At 45.2% G+C, this 24,080-nt stretch overlaps 1 protein-coding gene and 1 long non-coding RNA gene across 3 annotated transcripts in view; one reads left to right on the top strand and one right to left on the bottom strand.

The window, feature by feature from the left end:
- SMYD2 (SET and MYND domain containing 2) overlaps window positions 1–24,080 on the top strand; it is a 50,664-nt gene that overhangs the window by 5,510 nt on the left and 21,074 nt on the right. For both annotated transcript variants that reach the window (XR_008960558.1, XM_026509138.4), the window contains exons 2-3: window positions 12,978–13,041; window positions 21,669–21,779. Coding sequence is in view for 1 of the 2 variants with exons in the window: in XM_026509138.4 (XP_026364923.2) it covers window positions 12,978–13,041; window positions 21,669–21,779 (175 nt within the window). In the remaining variant the exon portion in view is untranslated. The remainder of the gene's footprint in view (window positions 1–12,977; window positions 13,042–21,668; window positions 21,780–24,080) is intronic.
- On the bottom strand, window positions 4,939–8,583 carry LOC130544341 (uncharacterized). The gene is made up of 3 exons (XR_008960560.1): window positions 8,388–8,583; window positions 5,518–5,722; window positions 4,939–5,431 (listed from the first exon to the last, which is right to left on the bottom strand). It is a non-coding gene; the product is annotated as an uncharacterized LOC130544341 (long non-coding RNA).

Genomic DNA, 24,080 nt, shown 5'->3' with positions numbered 1-24,080 from the left:
TCTTTATTATAGCGCCTTGGAATTTCCATAAGATCTATATATATTTTTTGTATGTATCAGTTGTTACATAATAAAATGTAAAAAGGCTTTGGTCCTTTTGTGGGCTTGGAATATTTAAAAATATTACACTAGAACTAAGATGAGTTTGTTAGCTAAGTCTTTATACCTACATATAAAGAGTTTGTTTCTCTGGCCTCTAGTGGGACAGCATCAGAGTAGAACCCCTTTTCTTTTTCTTCAGCGTATTCTTTCCTCAGAACTTGGTGCAAAGTTCATTTGGTTAGGTTTGGAAATAAAATAGATGGAGCAGCTATGCTAGGAGGCCCCTGGGTGGTTTTCCTGTAAGACAAGCAGATTGCACACTATCAGTCAGAGTGTTCTTTAAGAAATAGGAAGACATGTCTTAAATTTCTCCGGAAAGGTCCAGTGCTCGGAGCTATTATTTGGCAGTAGCTGGCATTCAGGAGAACTCCAAATTGGTGAGAACACAGGCAGCAAAGTTGCCTGTTTTAGAACTCAAATGGCAAAGAAGGTTTCTACTTTATTTTGGTGTGTGTGTGTGTGTTAAGATTTTATTTTTAAGTAATCTCTGCGCCCAATATAGGGCTCGAACCCACAACCCTGAGATCAAGAGTCACATGTTCTACTGACCCAGCCAGCCATGTGCCTCGTCTACTTTATTTTGGTATTTTTGGCTTACTTCGTTTGCCTTAGGTTAATATCCCTTTTCTTTTTCTTATCAATACAAGGAAAATATGAAATAATTACAATCGTATGCCACTTTGCTTCCCAAGGAGGCAATCAGTAATTATAAATGTCCTTTATATTCTTGGAGACCTTAATAACTAAAGTCACTCCCCATCCCCACACCTACGCCTTTTTTTTTTTTTTTTTTTGGACCTCAGATGTAGAGTGAGGTAATCATATTTCTCAGTTCCAGGCATGCTTCATCTGCTCTGTGCAAGGCCAATTGGATTTAGAAGAATTTCCCGTCTGTTATTGGTTCCCCATTCTCATTTCCTGCTCCTCTCACAGAGCCCCTCTCTGGGTTTGCCTCCGAGGCTTTGAATACGTGCCTCTTGAACATCACCAGGGAACTAGACCTACAACAGGGCACCCTGGTCGTGCTTGACCAGACTCAGACTTCGAGCCCTCTTCTGGGCAGCCTGGCAGCTCCTTGGTTTCCTGTAGCAGTTCCCTGAGCGAGGCCACCCTGTGCTGGCCCCTTCCCCCCAGAGAGTGGCCATGCTGGGGCTAGAGGTTTCTGGCCCCTCTCAAGGGACTGACATTGTCAGCCTCTCGATCAGCCTCCCCTTTCCCACCCACATCCCCAACTTCACATCTCTGGATTTCTAGCAAATCTGTGGTAGTTTAGGGGTGCAGAGCTCCGGCAGCGAATTGACTGAAGTCACTGCCTTTTCAGGGATTGAACCTGTGACCTTGGCCTCATTAGCGCGGGTGCTCTAACCAGTCACAAAGCCACACACCTCACTTGGTGTAACTTCTGCTGACTCTGTTCCTACCACCCTCAGAGGCCTCCTTTTCAATTGCAAAGGCGTTCACACCAACACAATAGAACAGAAGGAAATCGGATCTCTTCAAGACTCCTCTGAAGGACAGAAATATGCAATTTAGCAGGAAAATAATACCAAAAAGTCTTGAGGGTTCAGGAAACAACTTATCTTTCTTGTCCATGCATTCGCTGAGAATCCAGCTGTGTCTCACATTCTTCTTCAATCAAAAGTTTAAAAATAGAACGGAGCTCCTTGTGCCAATTTATTAACATAAAATCTGGTGACTCTTGTACACTAAGTGGAGGGTTTCAGATGACTAAGTGGAAATATTGCATGCGTATTATTAAAATAGATTCAAGTCACTCTTATAGGAAGGGGGGGTCTGAGAATTTGTAAATGGCTTCTCTTTGGCAAGTTTCTAGTCCCTAGAATCTGAAATGCGCGCTTGCTATGATGATAGCTAAGACCCTGGCGTGTATCAGCAAGTGCATTCTGGTAATACAAGGTGTGTCAGTGCCCAGGGGATCAGGACTCACCACGCAGAAGAGGAGAAATAAAGGCAACTCACCAGAGAAGCGAATTTCATACCAGGGCTCGAAGACTGAGGCATATCCTGGGGGAGGGAGGTGGTGAGAAATCTGGCTGGCCAACAGAATACAGTTTGTCATCAGAGCCAGATAAAAAATCTCAAGGATTTTATATCTTGGCACTTGAAAGGAGTTATACTGCAATTTGTGACAAAATAAAAAGACCTTGGACGGGAGGAGCCTTTTCTCTCCAGTCTTCAAGTACCAGGAAAGACTCTTCAGGGACGTGGGTTCTGGGCCCACACTTTGTTGACTTCCCTCACCGTGGTGATGTTTGTATAGGAAACACTTGCCCGTGAGCCACCTGAGAAAGCTCTTATCTGTCAATTGCACAGATCTGTTCACAGTGATAGCCTCCCATGGCCTTCAGACCTCAACAGTAAGAGACATTTAATTATGAGCAGATGGTAAGTAAACTCCTTGAGATCAGGGATTCTATTTTTAATGTATTCAGCAAATATTTATATCTATGGAGCAGTCGCTGGGTTCTAAGTCCCTGGGAAATGACTGTGAAGAAAAGAAATAAAAATCCCTACCACCACGGAGCTTATATTCTAGCAGGTTCCTTTCATCTTTATCATCTTTATTTTAGCCACAGTGCCTTGAACTTTGTGAGGTTTCAGTTTTTGTTGAAGGCGGTAAGGTTTGGGGGTTGAGTATTTTCTTCTTCTTTCTTTTCTTGGGTTGAACACTGATAATCCATGTATGTCACAAAGACAATTCAGCGAATCAAAATGTTTAACCGCACACCCTAGGTCATGACTTCTGCAAACCCAGGGCGAGCTTTGATCAAATACTGAGGTCTAATGAAATTGTAACCACCCCACATTGTGTTAAAACAGCTGCAGCTTTGGGTAGACGTTTTGGGGAAGGTAATGAAATTCAGTCTACTTAAACACCTGAGTAAATCCTTCTAAAGATCACTTGAAGGGAAACTTTCAGGTTTTTTCACCTTAGTAACTTGCAGGTTCACAAATTTAGAATTTAGAAACACTCCACTTATTTCACTCAGTATTTAATTCATTTCCACACATGCCTTCCAAAACACCCAGTTACTAAGGATTTTCTAGATTCAGAGCAGGGCAAGAAGCTCCCCTCCACCTTCTCTATGTATCTTCAGAGAAAGGCCCTGATAGAGCTCCATGTAGAGGAGGCTGACTGCTGGGGAGTGAGGGGACTCAAACCTCACTATCATTCCTCATCAGGAGTGAGGTTTGAGTCCCACTTGCTCTGCAGGATTCAGTTCACTGCACACACACACACACACACACACACACGCATGTGTCATGCTGATTGTCCCCTGCTTTCCCTCTGCCTGGCTAACTCTTGGGTTAGAAGTCTGTCCTGATTTCTGCAGGCTGGAGTAGCTCCCTTTGCCTTTGCTCCCAGGGCACCTCGTAAAATACTGGGCACCCTTGAGCACTTGGGCACGCTTGCTCCTGAATGCCAGAACCAGGTCTCATTCATCTGTGCAGCCCCAGCTCTTAGCCCCAGGCCTGTCTCTCCGTTACCTTAGTAAATAATTATTAAGGGAATCGTCTCATTTCTGCAACTTATTTTACTAGTGACTCTTCGGACAGGCCTCTTCCACTATCTGTGTAACTCTGCTCATTCTTAGAAATAAATCCTTACCGAACCCTGCACTGATCCCTGTTTTCTTCAGGACAAAATCTTGACTGTTCTACTCCATATTGAGTGCCCTTCCCACGCTAACCAGCATTGTCCCTCCCTGCTGTCTCACACCCTAAACACAATCTGGGTGGTCTCTCCAGTATCCCGCAAAGGTGCTCTGTGATTCTTCGTTCTTCCTTTTGCCCATTTGTAACCATGAGTGCTTTTCTCGGCATGATCCCTTTCCCTGTCTTGTGCCTCCCTCCGTCTGTTCATTCTCAAGGGAGATCCAGCCTAAATTGCATCTTTTTTACGAAGCTCCTCTTAAGTACTTCAGCCCACAAACCTCTTCGTTTTCATTACTATTTTATATTTACAGTAGTTTTTACATGTTTTGAGCACTCTTGCTATCCTAGGCATCGTTTTCTAACCCTGGTGCTTCAGAGATGCGTAAGACAACTTTCTCTGTAATACCCAAACTTCTGTGTCCTTCAAGAGTTCAGTCCTAGGAGCTTCCAGCTCTCAGTCCTGTGTCATTTAGGCCGTTTGGATGCTGCGTCAATTTGCCTGATGCTTATATCTACCACCATTTGCAGGAAGGTAGGGCTTACGTCTCCTACTAGCTCAACTATTATAAAAATATCATTCCTCCAGAGCCTGGTACAGTATTTTACACAGAGAAAATAATACTTTTTGCCCAGAACTTACTTGGCTAAGTTAGATAACCTATTTCTCTTCTGCTTCATGTACAAAGTTTTATAGTATCCAAAATGTTCTTTCTAATTCGGAAATACAAATGGAATCCATAAGGATTGAAAGAAAAACGTCTGTTAAGTCTGCTCAAACAGTAGCTGATAAGCTTGAGTTCTCAAGGTATAGTTGACAATGGAGCCATTCACCTCAACAAATTGGCATTTCGGTTTTTTATTGTCTATAGGAAAATAAAGCTAAAGGGATGAGGGAGGGTCACCTATTAAAATTCTTCTGTAAGCAGTTTTAAAAGGTGCATTTTCTCCTAAGTAGGATTTAGAGCAGGCCACCTGTTTGTTGGGCAAGGCGTTCATTCCCATGTCTGGCTGCAGAGGGCCCGACCTCTGTTCTGGAATTCACGTTTAGCATAGGTTGTAAAGGTATTTTTACGTGTTTTTTTTTTTTTTTTTTTTTACCTCTGCGGCCAGAATGTTGACATGAGCAATAGTGTTAGGAACGGCTTAAGTTTTTAAATACGTAAATTTATATGGCTTTGGTTTTGCCCTTTTCCTTGCTGCTGACTCACCTGGGTGTTGTAGAAGTTGGGGCAACAGCGGTCATAGGGGGTCCAGTAGTATTGGTATTTATTACAAAGGACTGCCGGTAACATCTGTCATTTATTGAGCCACCGGAGGAAACGGTGGGTGTTATTTATCATCAGTTCCCTTTATGAGAGCGCGAGTAAGGAAATGATCAGTTGGTTCCTTCCTTTTGACTTCCCACTCAGTTGGCATTAGAGAAGTAAAAGATAAAGTAGCAAGGAAGTGCCATTTGGATCTCACACAGAAGTTAATATAGAAAGGGGCGCCTGGGTGGCTCAGTTGGTCAAGCGTCTGCCTTCGGCTCAGTCATGATCCCAGGGTTCTGGGATCGAGACCCGCATCGGGCTCCCTGCTCCCTGGGAAGCCTGCTTCTTCCTCTGCTCCTGCTCCCCCTGCTTGGGCTCTGTCTTCTGCTCTCTTTCTCTCCCTGTCAAATAAATAAGTGAAATACATATTTAAAAAAAGTTAAGATAGAAAACGTTTCCAAATGAAAACGCTAAGTTTTGCTAGTACCTACGTGCCTTCTTTGAGCAGGTTCAACTGCTGGGGACTTGACAGGGCCTGCAAGGTGAGGTTGGCATACAGGCACCATCCAGAGGCTGCAAAAAGTGATGCCATGTTCACTGTTCCTGAGGCCGTGTTTCTCTCCTCTGTCCATAAGCTTCAAGAATTGTTTTTTTCTTTCTAAGACAAAGGCAGATTTCATCTCCACCAGAGCCTCCATTACAACAAACCCTAAATCAGTGTCATTGTTTTTTTTTTTTTCATTGCGGAGCTGACTTTTAATGAATCAGTGATGTGTGGAGTCATTTTACAAGATTTTGTTAGCTTTATTGAGGAATAATTGACAAATATAATTGTATGTGTTTAAAGTATACAGCAGGACAATTTGATATACGTTGCGGAGTGATTACTGAGGTCAGGTAAGTAACATATCGGTGCACACACTTACTTTTGTGTGTGTGGTGAGAATGCTTAGGGTGTACTCTCAGCCGCGTTCACAGGTGCAATGCTGTTAATACTAACTGTAGTCAGTGTAGAGCCCCAGAACTTACAGGTGAAAATTTCTGCCCTTTGACCTACATCACCCCACCTTGCCCTGTGACGCTTTAGAGCAAGGCCAACCATTTTTTACCCTGACCACCAAGCCCAGCATCCTCCTTGTAAATCAGGGCTCTCGTTCCAATAGTTGGGAAAACCCATTAGTTGCTACCTTACTGCCCTAAATATCTCCTGCTTCCCCAAGAGGCCCCGGGCTCTAACTTTTAACAAGCCTCAGAACAAAGCCCACTGCGAAGGGGAAGGTTCAGCGCGGCTCTGGGAAGAAGCTCCCCGCTGCACGTGGGTCCGTTTCACGGTTACATTGTGGATTAAAGTGATATGCAGAGCATCTTTCACTATTACACAAAAACCTATAGCCTTAGTATTATCCTTGTCCCCTAACCAGGGTTATAATAGGGTTCTGCCACAATTCCTCCAATTTTTATTTCTCTCAAATAAAAATTTGCTAGTGTAACCACTCTCTCTGGGTGGGAGGCTAACTTTGTTTCTGATTGTCTTATTTCAACCCATGGTGAAGTTATATTTCGCTGCTGGGCTTTTTTCCTTTTCTCTTTTTCATTTGGCTGGGGCTGCCTCTGTTCAACAGAGCATACTTGTCACTTCTTCTGTCACCGTTAGTTAAAAGTAATTGTTATTGCAAACCCCCTCCATGCCAGTCTCCCTTTCTTTCATGGTGAAACCCACTAAGCATCCATTTCAGTAGCAGAAAGTGGGGAGCTTACAGGATTAAATTCCTTTCATCTAGACCAACAGCACCTGCGGCAAGGCATTAACTAGCCGTTGTTAATTACATCTCCAACTTGTTGATCTTCATGGCTTCCAAATTTGAAAAGCAAGAAAATTAATCACTGCGTGTGTCTCCCCCAGTAGAAAATGACAGGAGCGGGTCTTCTGCATTCGGTTCCAGTCACTGATAGTCAAATAGTTGCACTTTCCTGTAACATTTCTCTCCTCCCTTTGTGGATGGAATCGTTTCTTAAGTTCAAAGAGCCCTTCCGTTCACAGCAGGGTAGATATATGCCCATAAAACAGAGACTTTAGAAACAGAAATCTGCAAATAGGAGTCTGAATGAGATTGTACTGAAGGCAGTTGAGTAGTTAATACCACTTAAAAAAAAAAAAAGAGTGGAAGCTAATGAAAAACGTGATAGTAGCACACTTTGCTCGTATTTTCTCATTTAATTTTCATAACAGACCTGTGAGGTAGGAACTGCACCTTTACAGTGGAGGAAAAGGTCCAGAAAGGATTAATGCTTTGCCCAGGATCACATAGCACCTCAAGCACCAGGAGGAAAGGGTTTGAGCTAGAGAGGTGGGGAAATAACTCCTCATATTCACCCTAAATTGTGAAGCAGGAATCAGGAGGAGGTGGGAAAAAAAAGCCTCAGCTCTCCTTCTTAAAGCTTGCACTTAAAGCTTCTAAAATACTTTCTTGTCATAGTTAGAAAATACGCTGTCAGCCACTTTATTCTCACCTTCAATTCATCATCAAGGTTGCTCAACAACCTAGTACATCCAGAATGTGTGGCTCATTCTTAAGACGAGTTACCTTGCAAACAATCCGCATTGCAGAGAGTTACTTCAACACTAGTCAGCAACTTCTGCACCCAAAAAACCACTCAGCCCGAAAGGTTTACCGTAGGCCTGGGCTGGTGGTTCTGCCTTCTGGAAGCTGACTGGAATCTCCTGGAGAGCCTTTTAAAAAATCCCAGCACAGACCAATCCAATGGGAGTTGTTGGGTCCTCCCCCAGGCCCAGATGGGTTGAGATCTCGTGAGAGATTAGTAGCAATTCACTCTTCACTGTCTTTGAGTTTCATTCCTTTTGGGTTATTTCAGTTTATTCCTTCAAGTGACCTTTTATTAGTCTTTGTCTGAGAGGAGTTTTGTTTGCTTTGCTTTGCAGTCTTTCCCCCAAACCTCCTGGATGATTCAAATTGGGTTGCATTGCAAATGAAAGGTTTAGGCTGCATCTTCTGCAGGAACAGCGTTTATTCCAAACGCCTTGTGTGTTCCTAAGATGAAAATGGATATCCCATATGAAGTTTCCCTCTGGCTCAATGTCTTAGTCAGAAATAGTCAAACACTCCCAAAATCTCTGTGTCCTCCTTCCTCTCTCAAGCGCGTGCACACACACACACCCCCTCCCCAGCACACACACAGTGTAGGTACCAGCTCAGCAAATTTTAATTTGCGTTTCAGCCATTAGACTTAGGAGAAGTTTACATCTCTCCCTAGCTATGGAAGGGACTATGTATCTGGATAGTGGGAGCAGAGCTCCCTCTCCTGCCACCACCCCACCTCATCTAAAGTTGCTTATACCAGAGTAGATCAGAGTCGGTTTGTGTGCTCTTTGCTGTCAGAAACTGGCTTCGCTGTTCTCCGTCTCTACTGTGAAGGCAGTCTGGCTCAGGAAGATGTATGTTGAGAACATCCGCATAGAAGCAGGCAGTTGCGTGAATGGGCGTACACACAGTCCAGTCTGCCCCCGAGCCCGCAAAGCTTTCCGGTGGTTTGTGAGAGCTATGATACCCTGTCACCCAGTTCCCAGCACACATGATCCAGCTTGGATTCGCCCAGTGTCTCTGTCTGAGGAATACCTCCATGTATGGTACTGAATGACAGGGAAGGACTTTCTTTGCACAGCGCAAATATACAATCAATCCTTATGTCATTCCCGTGCATTTTAAGTGAAACCAGTTACTGTTGTCGCACTGTTGGTTGAGAAACCCTCTTTTTGGGGGTGCTCCCTCCCGAAATCTCATTTTGAAAAATGATCCTGGTTTCGCCCCATTGCATCTTTGAAACAAAGTGGCATGAATGGGGTGTCGTTGGAACTGGGAAGTTATTCCAACCAGAGTAAAGAATGCCTTATGTTTTCTTATTACTGTTAGGGTATGCAAACACGTAGATGATTCCAGCTTCACGTAGGAGATCCTTGAATAACTGTCACAACGACTCAAGGAAGGATATTCTTGCACGATGGAGACAAAATTTGTACTTTGACGTGTGAATTCTGATTCTGCTACCTACTTGCTGAATGACCACGTTGGGTTAGATATTTCACCTTTGGATCCTCATTATCTTCATTTGAAAAATAGGAATAATGTCTTTTTCAGAGCTGATGGACTTATTAAGATAGATCAGTTTTCATATTTTTTGTCTTAAGAATCCCTCTGTTGTACTCTTAAAAATTGAGAACTCCAAAGAGCTTTTGTCCATATGGGTTATGTTTATCAATATTTACCATATATGAAATTAAAACAGAAAATTATGAAGTATTCAGTTGAAAAGGACAACAGCTATTACTGCTAGCATAATGTGTTTTCATGAGAACTATTTTACAGAACAAAAGAATTAGTAAGAATAGTGGTGGAGTTCCACAGTTTTACAAATCTCTTTCATGCTTGGATTTCCAGAAGACAGCTGGATTCTCAAATACACTTCTGAATTCAGTCTATGGTATTATGTATTTTTGGTTGAAATACATGGAGAAAATCCAGCCTCAAATAGATACATAATCAGAAAGAGAGGCATATTTTAATAGCCTTTTCAGTTAATTGTAAATATATTCTCATTCACTAAAACTTGCTAAGTGAATGTCTTAAAGGGTTAAGACCATTTAATGTGCGGTCTGAACCCACATTAGTGAACTTTATATGCTCTGTTACGTTGAAATCCCTTGATCTCTCTTGCACTTCAAATTACTTTTTTAGCCACGCGTGATTTTTAAAATATCTTGCACCTGTCATTTGAAAAACATTGGTTCACTGAATTATATAGACATTCTAAAAGTCGCTGTACTTCATCAAACCATATAAAAAAAAAAACACCCCACAATTGTTAATATCCCCAGCAGTCTCATCACATGAGAGACTGTCAAGCTCACGGTGGCAGAGACTTGTTTTCCAAAATTCTCGTATTTGCTTGAAGGCCAACATTTGATCATTAGCCACACATATTTTCAGTTGTTTTCCCTGAAGTGACATTCATTTCCATCACGTTATCTGCCAAATCCTCAAGTCTGAATAACCACAGTTTAACGTGGTTCTTTCAGGTAAAAACAGAATTCCAATTCTCTTGTTCACTTTAGGACTCCAGTGCTCACACAGGTGCTTCTCCCTGAGACCACCACCGTGTTTCAGGATCGGAAGAAACACTTGGTGCATTCTTCCCACCTTATCATAGGATGTCAGAAGATACAGACCCAAGCATCAAGATTGAACAAAATTACTATTTGTTTCTGCTCCATCAGGAACGTTCTTAAGTAAAATTGGCCTTCCCCCTGGCTTAGCTCTGAGCCTGTGGAAGTCCAGAATACAGGGACATGTAGACAACTTGATTTGCTTTGATTTGTACCAAGGTTCCAGACGTTGTACCCTCCAGGCTCCTTTACAGCTTACACCCACGGCAGTGCAATTGTCAAGACAGTAGTGTTACTTTGAAAGTAGTTTTGACCCCACTGACTCCCGGAAAGGGTCCCTGGAATCCCAGAAGTCTCCAGACCACAATTCGAGAACCACTGGGACAGACTAGAAATCATGCAACAAATTGCCAACACTTAAAAAAAGTTAGCCATTTCCTTGTCTCTTATTTGTGGCTTGTGGGATTTGGTAGCCAGCTAGTGTGAATGAAGCCTGGCCTTTGGGTGATTTATGGTTTTGATGAAATCCCCCTAGAGTTCTTCCCTAGCTCTCAAGAGCTCAATTTTGCTTTCTCTCTCCCTTGGGATGTTACCGTGGGGCTAAAAATAAGCCTTGGTTTCGTATTAACTTTACTGCTTGCCTCTGTGCAGGACGGGCCACTGAATCCTTGCTTTTTGGTATAACCTAGGGCTAATAAAGATAGTTTTCTCATCTTTTATATCAGGGGGTCTTAACTCTAGTTTCAGAGTCCGTTCAGTGTCCGTGGATGGGCTTTTCAGGGGGCTCAGAGCCCGTGAAATTTCACATAATTTTCTGTTGTTTTGGGGGATTGGGGTTAAGGTGAGCTGTTGGGAGAATTAATAGCTTCAATCAAATTCTCAAAGAGCTCCTGTGACCTCTCCCCCTGTGAAAACAAACGTTAATGAATGGCTGCTTCAGATGGACATTTTTATGAGGGGTCATCTACCCATCCATTAGCCATTTCCAACACACCTCTTTTTGGAAAGAATTTCCAGAGTTCCCTTCCAGGCTTTGCCCATCTTTACTTTCCATCTCCTTGGCATTCTTCAGGGTCTCTATCACTTAGCACTTGCTTGCAAGTCCCTTCACAGTTGTTTCTCTACAGCCTCTTCTGTCCTTTCTTCCTCATTATAAAATGCAACAGAGCAGGGACCATCGTCTCGTTTCTCTTTTATTGCAAAATGCAAAGTCAGAGTCAGGTGCACCTTGGGTCCAGGCTGGGGGGAGGTGCTAGAGGCCAGAGAATACACTCAGCTAAATCAGTGAGTTCCTTTTTAAACTATTGAGATGTGCAAACTCGGGATATTTATTTATGCCTCAACCACAAGATGTGTTTTTCTCCTACACATTCTCCAGTCTGCTTCTTGAAATCCAAGCGCTGTCATGAAAACTGCAAGGCAGTCTGTTTAGCTCCAACAGGAGCATTTGGGGAGCAGTCTTGATTCCGTGGGAGTAGTGTGGTGACTGCCGCTCGCTGACAAGGAGCAGAGGAGGGCTCTGCGGCGTGATTCCTGCGTATTCCAGAATATCCGCTCCCCCGCGCTGCGGCGGGGGGCTGCACTGCAGTGCGGACCGGGCCGCGGCGATAGTGCCCCTCGTGGCAGGGCATGGGCATTGCTTCAAGTTGCAAGGCCAGCTTCAGGGCGGTGGGCGGAAGATAGTGCTCTGATTGAACCACGGGGTCGTTCCCCACTTCAAAAAAGCGTTTTTAAGGCTTCTGTCTGGTGGGGTTTAATTCAATGGCTTCACAGTTTTTGAAAAGGCTTTGACTTATCAAACACGACAAACACACTAGCACCTGACAGTTGGGAAACAGCAGAGTCCCTGTCCTTTGTGGGAGGCAGAGAGGTAATATGGCAAGGAAGGGGAGTATTGACCTCATTACAGAGAGGCAGAAGAATCACTCAGTGCAGTACACCGGCAAACCATCCACTAATGGTTTATCCAAGACTACATCTCTGCTTGCAGAGTTGCATTTTATGTATACATATATGTATTTTTTTGAGTGGGGGAGGGGCAGAGGGAGCAGGAGAGAGAAAATTGTATGCGGACTCCATGCTAAGTGCAGAGCCCGACGCAGGGCTCAGTCTCACAACCCCGAGATCACGACCTGAGCGGAAACCCAAGAGTCAGACGCTCAGCGGACTGAGCCACCCAGGGGCCCCTGGGTTGCATTATTTTTAAACTTGGCTTTCTGGGCAGCATGGGAACTACTGGTCTACTCTGTTCTGTCATCTGCCTTACTTGCAGTTCTCAATAATAAAGGTTGTCACTCACCCTGCATTTGCACCAGTGCAGGTGCCCCCAGTCCTCTGTGTGAGGTGGAACCTCTATGATGGTTCTGTTTATCTCTGTCCCTCTTGAGTAGGTGAGAAAATCAGGACCTAAGAGCCTTTGACTTGGCCCAGAGTACTGAGTACTAGCGCAGGCGATGTGGAGGCTCTGCTGTCCCAGGCCAGGCTCGGGAGTCGTAGAGCACACCGCAGGTCAGTTTGGAAGGTGCCCTTCCCGCTGTCAGGGTCGGTAAACATTGGTGCATGTACTGTTTGACTAACTTACTCCTCCTCAAGGACTGAATCTGGTCAAAATCCTCCTTTGGGAAAATGCCACTGTATCAGTGGGAGAGTAAGGTAAGGTGAATCTTGGCTCTGCTTCCCGACCAGATGGCTTTTATTATTGCATGATAAAATGTGCAGCTTCACGTTTCTGTGCCTCTCGCCACTACAGTGCCCTTTCTGTTTTTAAGGAAAGAAGGATTGTCCAAATGTGGAAGATGCAAGCAGGCATTTTACTGCGATGTGCAGTGTCAGGTAGGTCTGGGCCAACTGGTCGGGAGGGCCTTATTTCCTCTGAAGATTGGGACCCCGATGTCCTGCCTTTCCTTGTCACGCCATTCCCAGCACCCTTTTGCAGCCAGAGCTGGAAAGCTGTTTGGGCCTCACATGTGTCTGGATACCCCTGCGTGCTGGCCCAGGACTGACAGGCAGCCAGTGATAGACAGTGACACTCTGAGGCCACACGCAGGTGCAGGAGAAGGGGAAAGCCATGAGGAGGGCATGTTGGGTACAGGCAGGTGTATTACCAAGGTTGACGGTTTGCCCCCAAGGCCACCAGCAACAGATGGAACACTGTGGAGATGACAAATGAAAAATGCTAAAATGGTATCTTTAAAATATTTTAATTTTTATCGTCACAGGTCTGTATTTTTATAAATCCCCGTAAGCAGGCCACACGTCGCCCTTGGCCTGTTCAAACCCAGTCCGAGTCCAGCTAGACTTCGGGGAGCCCCTGGCACAGCCTTGGCACAGCCAGAGGGTGGCTGCTCCGAGTCTGTACTTGGAGCTGGTGCCTTGGAAGCAGCCAGGGTCGGGCGGGCTCAGGAGGAGGGTTGCATGTAGACCGTGGGCCATCTGGTTCGATGGGTAAGTCTCCAGGGAATTCTATAACATGGGAATGGGAAGCTTAAGGAAGAATTTGGAGGAACTCTTGGTAGCTCTTTGAGGGACTAGGAGTGTTGTTTTCCATACTCGTCTGCTGGATTCTAGTTCCACTGAATGTTCATAGGTATTCCATAGAAAATGCATTCCATGTTCTTCTTCTTCTTTTTTTTTTTTTTTAACACATTCCATGTTCTAACAATTTGAATTTAGGGAGAATATGATCTTTGACATCTGTATACCCTCCTTAGCCTTTTTTTTTTTCTTTTTTAATGGAAACCTATTCATAGGCCCTGGGAAATGCTGATGCTATTAAACAGTGGCTCTAGGTGACGGGGAGGATTTTCTCCATAGTCTCTACCTCTTTTTTTTTTTGGTCATTGTTCTTGCCAGACTTGGCGTCATTTACCTCCCACATCTGCCCCCCTTCCCTGATGTACTTCTGGTTACCCACTATTTCATTGTTTTCTTTCTCTTTCCCTATGCAGTTGACCTTTGAAAATCCCCAAAGAGCATTATTATGTATCGGTGGGAGAGGTTGCTAAGCCCTGGTGTCCCGTCTGACCATAGAGCTCCAGTCACAATGGCCCCTTGCTGGAATGAAGCACAGGTTGAGCCACTGGCCTGGGGACATCTCCCTTGGCTCCGCAGCCCTGTGCACAGCCCACTCCCCTGTGTCTCCCATGGCAGGCTTCCAGAGGTGGTCAGCCTGTGTCACAGCGAGAATATAAATGGGCTTATAGTTGAGTTTTCAGGGAGTGGGCCTTCTTTCGAAGAAGAGAGATCATACTTTGCTCCTACCAGTTGTGGATAGAATATTCTGTGGTTGGATTCCTTCGGCACTGGGGAGATCAGTGAGCCCTGGGAATTCCATGATTTGATTCCAGGAATGATAAGTTAGTTCTTTCTATATTTAAGCTAAATCCTTCTAGAAAAATTAACTCATTACATTCTGGTTCTTTAGAGAAGCAAGATAGGAAAATCACATAGAGTTCCGACAGTGTAACACGGAATAGTAGAAGGAGGTGATCCTGACTGTGCAACCTACTGTCTCCGTGAACTTGACAAGCCTGAGGACATCTCTGAGCTCAGTTTCTTCACACATTAATGATGGCAATAGGTGCCTATCCTGACAAATGGTAGGGACCTAGTGATATGAGAGCTCTCTATAAACCATGACGCTGTGGACAGGTGTGAGGACGTACGGGAAATACTATGACAGTAATTTAGGCTGGACCGAAGCTTAGCTCTGTGCAGAGACTCTAGAGTATACGGCACACTTTAGATTTGACGGACTTGGTTTTTTGTTTTTGTTTTTGTTTCTTTTACCCCAAGAGAATGGATGGATTCTAAAACCCTGAGAACACTAACAGTGTACGTTGTGTGAGTCATGCTTATTATAAAATGAGTCTCCACTTCTCTGGTTAACCGTAAACACTGCATTAATAAAAAGTATCAGACTGTGTGAGATGCCGAGTTATCTCTGGGTCTTCTGAGCCTGCTGCTAACTCTTCTTCCGTTACGCCTCCCTAGATGGCATTATTTTGATGAACCATTGTGGTCCAGTGGGGTTTCCAAGGTGGCTGGTGTGGCTTCCCTTCTCTTCAAGACCGAGTTTCCCAAAACTGCGGACTCAGAAAGCTCCTCTGTGAGCACACAGTGAGGGGCGCTCTCCCGGGGCGGGGGGGGGAGTTCACATGAACCAAACACACCGGCCTATATGTACCAGGATGCCTGCGTATCACTTTTCAAAAAGCAGTTTGATGGTCTGTACATTCTCCTCCTGTGGACAGATTGCACGGGCGGTCAAATCATAACGAGCTTGCTTGGAAGCCCAGAGTGGAGGGTACTGCTCTGTGATGCTAAGTCATGTTCAAAGGCCTGAGGCCAAGACCGCTTGCTGTGCCCAGCCTCATGATGGAGAGTCTTCCTTGATAGTTACCCTTTGTTCGGGCCAGGCCCCATCAGCCCTGGAGAGTACTTCTGCAGCTCAGTTTTCCTATGCTTCTGTGAAGTATCTAGTGGCCAAAGTACCCTCCTAGATGACAAGTGATACCCGGTTCCTGATGCCACTTGTTGCTAGAGGTGACAGAGTGGATTTCATCTGTACGTTTCACTCTCGTTTTATCTGTCCCCTTTTGTTGAAGGGAGAAGTTAGTGGCCATTAAGGGTTGCCATGCTTTCGTGCAGAAGAACTAAGTAAGGGCAGTGGATTGTAATGACATAGAATGGTCCTGAGTATCTAGTAAAGTACGTGCCTAGAAATAAATGGCAGTTCAGGAGCTTCATGCATAAAATTATTAGGGAGGAATCTGGGGCATTAGCTCCAGATAAAAATGTATTCAGGGTTCCTCCTCAGGGGGTACTTGGGTGGGATTAAAGGGGAAGCTGTGCTGTACAAAACAAGGCAGTGATGGTAAGAGGCAGGTGATGAGTGATTCTCCACCTACGAGACCAGGGCCCTTGGCTGCTTCTCATGACCACGTAGACCCCGCCCACCTGGAGTGCAGGCCTGGGCACCAAACAGCAGAGGTGGGGGAGGGGTGTCAGTGAAGGTTGCCAGGTCCAGTGTGTGAGTAGATAAGAAGACAGTGGCCACAAGTGGTTGGGTGACCTGCCCAAGGTCACAGTGGTAGAAGTGGGGACCAGACTGTACAGACTGCTGGCGGAAGGCTGTCACCACTCTCCAACACGGTGCTTGGCGGTCCTGAGGGTGGGAGAGGGGGCACTATGGGAATGTGTCAAAGAAAGACAAGTGGCCTTCAGTGGACATGAAAGGGGAGAGCCCCTTCTGGTGTCGTCTTTGCCAGAAATCTCCACAAGAGTGCTAAGGCACACACTCCTCCCCAAGGGTTTCCTCTTTCCAGGGAGTACTGCATCTCCGGAGACCCTAGCCACTACGTCCGCTGTCCCCAAGCCCTCTTCTCTAACTGCAGCGCTTTAGAATTTCGCTTCATTTTATACAATTTGGTGATATCTTGTCCCATTTACTTTTCTCTTCATTCACTTGACTCAGTGTGATCCTGCCAGAGGAAGGATTTTAATTGATGATGCATGAAAGGATAATGGGAGGAAACATAAAAGAAATAGAAATCCCTTTTTAGTTAGGCTTATTTTGTAACCTGTGTGTTTTAATGAACTATATTTATTTTTATAAATATGCCTGGAAAGCTAAGTATATTGTTTCCTCCCTTAGACTTCGTCATTAAATTGCACCATGACATGTTCAAGAGAGTAGTTTTACAAAGTTATTTTACAGAGGAATCATTGTAGAGTAGAACTTTCTAGGTATTATTTCTTAACATTAACAAATAGTGATGTGTAAATGGAGGTGATGAGGTTATGAGTGTTTCTGAAAGTAAGAAGGGGCGTGCCGTGATGGGGATAAAAAAGCACGTGTGAGGAGCATGTGACTAAGGATGTGAGAAAATTTGTGACTTTTGTTATGGACGTGAAAGTAACTGAAGTGTAGAAAATGCCTGAGAAGTGCTCGTCTGACTATTGTATATGGATGATTTAGGTTTAATCCTGGTTAAATTCACTTTGGTCCCTTAACCAAACCTAGGAAGCATCTTAAACTTGATCACTCTTTTTCCTAAATGTTTCACATCACCAGTAGGAAAACGTGTGGATGAATGAATGAGCCTATCCCATGGCTCTTGTATGGAAACATAAAACAAAGCACATGTCCTTGTGATGGGGGCTCAGCTGTCTCCTTCATGTGAGGTGGTCAGTGTGCACCTGACTCCTTTTGCACTGCTCCCCTTGATGGTAATGGTAGTGGCAGCAGAAATCCCATGACGTTTTCTTGCTGTTCCACAGTTCAGGAAGTCACATGCATTTGTCCAAGTAGACTACATCTGTTTTGAAAGCTCTGTTAGGGCAAGAGAAATGCCAGGTGCAAGAGTTAGGAAAAGGGACTTCACAATAAAACCCCAATCTCGCTGTCCAGGAAGACAGCATTATCATTCGCTCAGCAGAAAACTGGATGAAATAACAGTCAGTCGTTTCTTCCAGGGTTAGAAATGCTGGTGCACCATGAGACAATTTTACAGCTCTTTATGCATCTTGAAGCATTTTTGTTCGTGCACAAACAGGAAAGTCAGGCAGAGCACTTATTACCTTGGCTGAAAATGACTTTGAAGTTTAAAAAGGGTACAGAAATTTTTGTATCTTCCTTTTACATAGATTTAATTAATTTCATTGCACAAATAATCTGTGCTCATTTTAGAAAAACCAGAAAATACAGTCTAAAATGAGGACAGAGAGAGGTTCCCTAATTTTGTCCTTCCAGAGAAAAATCACTACTAGCACTTTGGTATATGTCTTTCTGAGTCCTTCCTGTCCGTTTATTTGTATATTACTTTTCTGGACAATAGAATCCAAATTTACATAAAATTGTAAAAAGATTGCAGTCAGGACAGGAGAAATAGCTTGGCTTTTGAAGAAAAATACTCAGAAAAGTTTTAGAAAAACTGACAAAAATGTTTTAAAAGGCATACGCAGTTGCAAAACCACTCTGCGTATGAAGAAACCGCCAATACTAAAACACAACAAAACCAAACCAAAGTATTCATTGATAGTATTTATTCCTGTTCATCAGGATAGGCTAATTTTTTTTCAATTTTGCCAGTCTCATTATTTACAATTTTTTATAGTCAAAACCAGGGCAAGTTGCAGCTGTCAGGTTCCCTCCCGTATGTGGACCATCCCTGCGATGGAAGACGGCATGTCAGGATACTCTCAGAACCTAACTGACGCTCCTGCCAGATGTGAGCCTCCCTCCCACCTTTTTCTGTTTTTTAAAGAAACCTGAGCAGTGCCATGGAGGGACATCTCTGTCATTCCTCCCTTAACCCACATGTCTCACCACCTTTCAGCAGAGAGTGACAACTTATTTGGGGAAATTTCCTTTGATGAAACTTGCGCGATTCTACACTTCTCTGAATTTATCGCACTGTCTGATTTCACTGCTGTGTGTGGGACCGTGTCACATACATGTCTCCTGACACAGTCACAAGCTACTTCAAGTTAGAGACTTCATCTCCCCTCCCTCCCTCTAGGGTCAGTTGCAGAGCTCATTGAATGAATGGATGAATACATGAATGAATGAACAGGTACCCACATGTCCTGAGAGTGCGCTATGTGCCAGGTGCTGTCCTAAGTGCTTCTCATGGATGAGCTTACTGGATCCTGACGGGGACCTTCTGTGGTTGCACGAGTGCCTGATTGTCCCCGAATGAAGGTCCTACGTGTCTTGCTCCTCTTCAGGCTTCAGCTGTGATTATCACTGTCAGAAGGTGTCAAATCATAGCCTCAGGATTCTGGACCTGCTAAGTAACTCAGGGATTACGTTATTGACAGCCACGGGTACAGCTGCAGAGGGATTAAGAGGTCCGCCTGGTGTCACATAGCTGCAGAGCGGGGTAGGAATGCAGGTTTCCTGAGCCCCAGACCAGGGTCTGCTTGCTTGGCAGCACTCTGCTTTCCTCCCAGAGGCTCCCTTCCCTTTGAGGACATTCACATCGGTAAATGTCAGCATTGTGTGTAATTGATATTAACATAGATTTTATATTCTGTTAATGAATTAATTCGATTACCAAATAATAGAGGAATCATCGTAAGAAAGGTTAGTATTAAACTTCCTTCTCCCAGGAGTCACTGTTGTTGAACACCGGTAACAAGACCTGCTCTTCAGGAAACCAGCATCTCAAAGGCCCTGCAAAGGCCTTCTGTTAGAATTCCTGGTTTCACACTGGACACCTGCTCGTGGTTGTTAATTATCCATCTGTCTCCAGCTGGTGGTTCCCGTTCCCCTCAGATGCCCCAAGGCCTGAAGCCTTCTTGGTCTTTCCCTCTTTGCCTTACTGCTGTGCTCTCATTTCAGGCTTTGGCTAAAAACAGATCCCCTTCTCCCTGGTGCATATCTTGTCATTTCTTTCTCTCCCTGCTCTTAGTTATATTCGGCATGGCGTTATTTGTGCAAAACATCTTGGCACAGAACTCGAGCCAATGGCCTGTGTCACATAACGCATTAAATCATGAAGTCACATCGTGTCCTTCCTTCTTGGGGTGGGGGTTGGGGGCAGGGGGACATCTTCACTCAGCAACTTTATGGAGGACCTCCTAAATGCAAGGCCCTGTTCTAGCTTCTGGGGTTATAAATGTGGGGAAAAAACCTACCCCAGACCGAGTTCCTTTATTTTAATGGGGGAGACAGATACTGACCAAAAAACTAATGAATATGTAGTATATCGGGTCGTGGGAAGTACCTAAGAAGAAGTACAGAGCAAGGAAGTGGACAGTGGTGGGCACGTGCTGTCTTTAGTAGGGTATTCATGGCAGCCATCTTGAGAAGGTGACATTTGAGCCAGAGATATGGAAGAGTTAGGCAGGGAGCAAAATGGGTATCTAGGGGAAGAGGGCACTCGCCAGGAATACGGCAAGTGCAAAAGGTCGTAAGCCAGGGGTAGGCACAGTCTGTGTAAGGAGCAGCAGGGGGACTGAGGCGAGAGAGAGCATGGTGGGAGGTGATGAGGTCAGAGTAGTAGTGGGGGTGGGGGCTCCCATCATGAGTGGTCATCGGTCATCTTTAAGACTCTGCCTTTTGCTGTGAGGTGAGAAGCCATTAGAAGGTTCTGAGCTGAGAACTGGCATGAGCTGAGCTCTGTGTAGCAGGATCGACTATCCTGGCTACTCTATTGAGCCTCGTCCATAGGGGCAGAAGCAGGCATCTGGGTAGGAGGTGTGGGCAGACTGGTGGTGGGAGGTGTCGGGACTACAAAAGGGTAGTGGGTTAGGGCTAGTGGTGGCGAGGAGTGATCGGGTTCTAGATCTGTTCTGAAGGCAAGGAAATTGGATGTGCTGGAGGTGACTGGGGAGTGTGAGACAGGTGTCAAAGATGACCAGGGTTCCAGCCTGATGATCTGGAAGAACAGACCAGCTGTTTTCTGAGGTGGGGGAGGCTGAGGGAAGAGCAGGACAGGCCCACTTCCATTAAGAGAGAGCGTGTCTGCGGAGTCCCATCTGTATACCAAGTGCTGTGATATTTCCCACCTCAAAAGTCATCCTTCCTCTACCCGTCACCCATTCCTCCCAGTTTTCAGCTCTGCTTCAGCTCTCCCTGGAGTGCCTCCCCAGCCGCCCCGGACCCCATCACACCGGTACCACTGGTTTTTGTCAATCAGTGATGGCCTCCGTGGAGTCCAGTCAGTTCTCAGTCATCCCCCCACGCTGGCCGCTAGCAGCTCCTCCCCAGCCCTCAGACTCCTCTCCTCCGTGGCCACCATGCACCATGGTGTCCTTCCTCCCTGAGCCTCACCCGTCCCCACTGACGGCGTCTCTACCCTGCCAGTAGTGAGCACATACCCTTTGTGCCCCAACCAGGGGCATAAGAGCGTCAGGATGGGACAAAAAGAAATACAGTGTTCCTGTGTTGTCAAATGAATCTTCAGGGAGTCTGTATTCCTAAATATGCCCCCTAGTTGCCTCTGCCAGACTCTTTGAGGGCTCTTGACAAGGCCTTCATTTGTGTTTTGTTTTTGTCACCTATAAAAGGAGACTAGTTGCTGAGTGCAGCTCTCAGGGATTTGCCCTGATGTGAGAACAGAACCAGAACAGGACTGTAAGGGAGCAGGGCCAAACCAATGGCTAATACCCCAAATCACTCACCGCGGCCGTTTGACAACTCCCACAGATAATGGAAAGCCATACGTGTTGTTGGGAATAATGAGAGGCTGCAGAAAGATGAGATGCTTGATGAAAAAACAAAGCAGATTTTCTCATACCAACAACCTTGGCCAGGCCCGGGTCAAGGTCACACAGCCATCTCTATCTTAAAGGATGTTTTTATCTCTAGCTTTTGTGAGCTTCATCGTGTTTTCCAAAAGGAAACATATTTCACTTGACCTTAATGAGAAGGACTTACTGCATCCTCTCTTCACGAACTTTATTCCTGTGTGTGTGTTTAATCTTTTTTTTTTTTTTTTTAACCTTCCCAGAAAGAAGATTGGCCCATGCACAAGCTGGAATGTTCTCCCATGGTTGTTTTTGGGGAAAACTGGAATCCCTCAGAGACTGTCAGGCTAACTGCAAGGATTCTGGCCAAACAGGTGAGGAAATGGGATGATGTTCAAGTGCAGTTTCTTTTCTTTTTTTCTTAAAGGTCAGAAAGATGAGTGGCCTGTGGTGACCGTCTCTCGTTAAACATTCTTAGACTTTATTTCCCGTCCCGTCCCTATGGATGGGCGTGGGAATAACACTCCAGGCAGAAGCTGGTTTGTTGTTTGCCCCATGCAATGAGGATGTCACGTACCCCAGGTCAGGAACACAGCCACAGCTGGTAAATTCTGAACTTTTTTATGAGATAGGTTTACATAGAAAAATACGGCCTTTCACAGCATGAAGACCTGAGTGAAAATAACTAGAGCACCCTAGGGAACCGGACTGGCCTGAGAAGTTTTGTGATTTTTCCCCTCTCAGAAATTTCTGACACCTAGAGTGCTCCCTGCCCCTCCTCCCAGCAGCGTCCTGTTCCTCCCCATCTCTGTCTCCTTACTAGGGCTCGTCTAGGCAGGCAGGGAACGGGATGGAACAGCCAGCATGGCAGATGCAAAGAAGAAGAGAAGGGGAAGAAGTGGAAAAAAGTAGGAATCGAGGCAAGGTGAGAGAGGAAGAGGGTAAAAGAAAGAGGTGAAGAAAGAAATGCCCCCAAGGGGAACAGATGATGGCCATGAACAGTTTCCTCCAAAGATGATGCCAGGACTGGAATCCTCCATCTTTTTTGGTCAGTCCTTACTGTGGGCTAATGAGGTGCCATATCGCCAAAGGACCAAACTAAACGAGGGGGAGAAACACCATAGGACATGTCCTTGTGACCCAGCACAATAGGTTGAACGGCGCTTGGAGGGCATAGCTCCACGGAGGTGCGCGCTCGTATCAAGGACGTGCTTTTGCTGCCGATAAGTTGGTGTCAGGGCGTCTGTACGTACGTGTCTTGAAGCTGCAGTTTCATCCACCTCTTCTTGATACCTGCCACCCTGCCTCCCTTTAAAACTTTCTATTTTTTATCTAAGCCGAATGGGATTGTAATGATTGGCACATATCTGTCCCTGGCCCAAGGTAGGATCCTGGGCCGCATAAACAGGGGCAGAACATTTCCAAAGTCTGAGGTCATTGTTCCATTATGTGCGGCGTGGGTCAGGTGCTTGCTGAAATGCCACTTCATCCGCTCCGGGGTAACCAGAGGATTCAAGGGTTGCCTGTAGGGCGAGACCAAAAAAATCCACAAATTGTTTTCCTTGGAGGATGTTAACTTTTGAGTCCTTACTAACAATTATCTTTAGATATATGCCGAGTTGTTGGTCAGGAGAAAAGGGTAGGAGGAGGTAGGGTGACTGGGTGCAGTGTCAGGTGAATAGGGCCATCACAGGAAGATCTGTAAGCATTGTGGGGAGGATGGGGTGGCCAGTCTGCTGGTTCTGCCCTGCCCCGCCTCACATTCTTCGGGGCATTTACAGTATTGTGCTTAAGAATTCCGAAGAAGCTGGTGGACTTTCCTGAATGAAAAGCTTTCCCAGGCAAGATGACTTAACTAATCTTACAGAAATGTATCCTGTGAATGGAAGATCTCTGCTCCAAAAAAGAACAATGGAAGTGTTTTGGCACCAGGAGGGTGGTCTGAAGGCTCTGAGGAGTTTATACCGGTTCCATTCAGCTTATATTATAATTACTATTACTACTGATAGTCTATTAAATGAAAAGTTACCTGGCTATCTTTTCATCTCAGTAGGACTTGATGATTAGAAACCAGACCATTTGTATTCTAGTGGCTTGCAGAGGATTAGGGGAGACAGGCTACCCAACTACCAAGGGGAAGCTTAACATGTTAACCAGGGAGGTGAGAGCGCCCTGCTAGACCACCTGTATCCCCAAATTGAATAGCCAGATTACAAAGACACGGCCTCAGGCCAGCTCTTGAGCTCTGCTTTTGAACTCTTGTCAACACCAAGTTTATTCATGTTCTCAAAGCCTCGCAGGTTTACTATTGTTAGCTCCTCTTGGGGTGTCTAGAACAAAGCCAGCAACACGTTTAAAGTGAATCTGGGCTCACAGATACCACCAAAAGTGTTCTTTTTGAAACACAGAATTTGAGATCATTTTAGCCTATGCTTAAAGAAAGTGTAAAATGGTTGGGGGGTTTGATTTTGTTCCTTTTTAGAAGGAGAAATAATAAATAGGATGGTTCCTCTGTAGACGCAGAGTCCTTTTAAGTCGGGGCCCTAAAAGTTGATTTCTCGCCACTCTTCTTTCCCGTGACGGGCATCTTTGAGCCTCCTGTGTGCACGTCGCACTGTCAGGGTGCCAGGGTGTGGCGGACGCTTTACAAAGTTCCGAGTCTTCCCGATTAGGGC

This window comes from Ursus arctos, unplaced genomic scaffold (genome assembly GCF_023065955.2).
Source record: "Ursus arctos isolate Adak ecotype North America unplaced genomic scaffold, UrsArc2.0 scaffold_2, whole genome shotgun sequence".
NCBI classification, from domain to species: Eukaryota; Metazoa; Chordata; class Mammalia; order Carnivora; family Ursidae; genus Ursus; species Ursus arctos.
The sequence above is the reverse complement of the archived record's forward strand: the minus strand, read 5'-3'. Positions and strand labels throughout refer to the sequence as shown.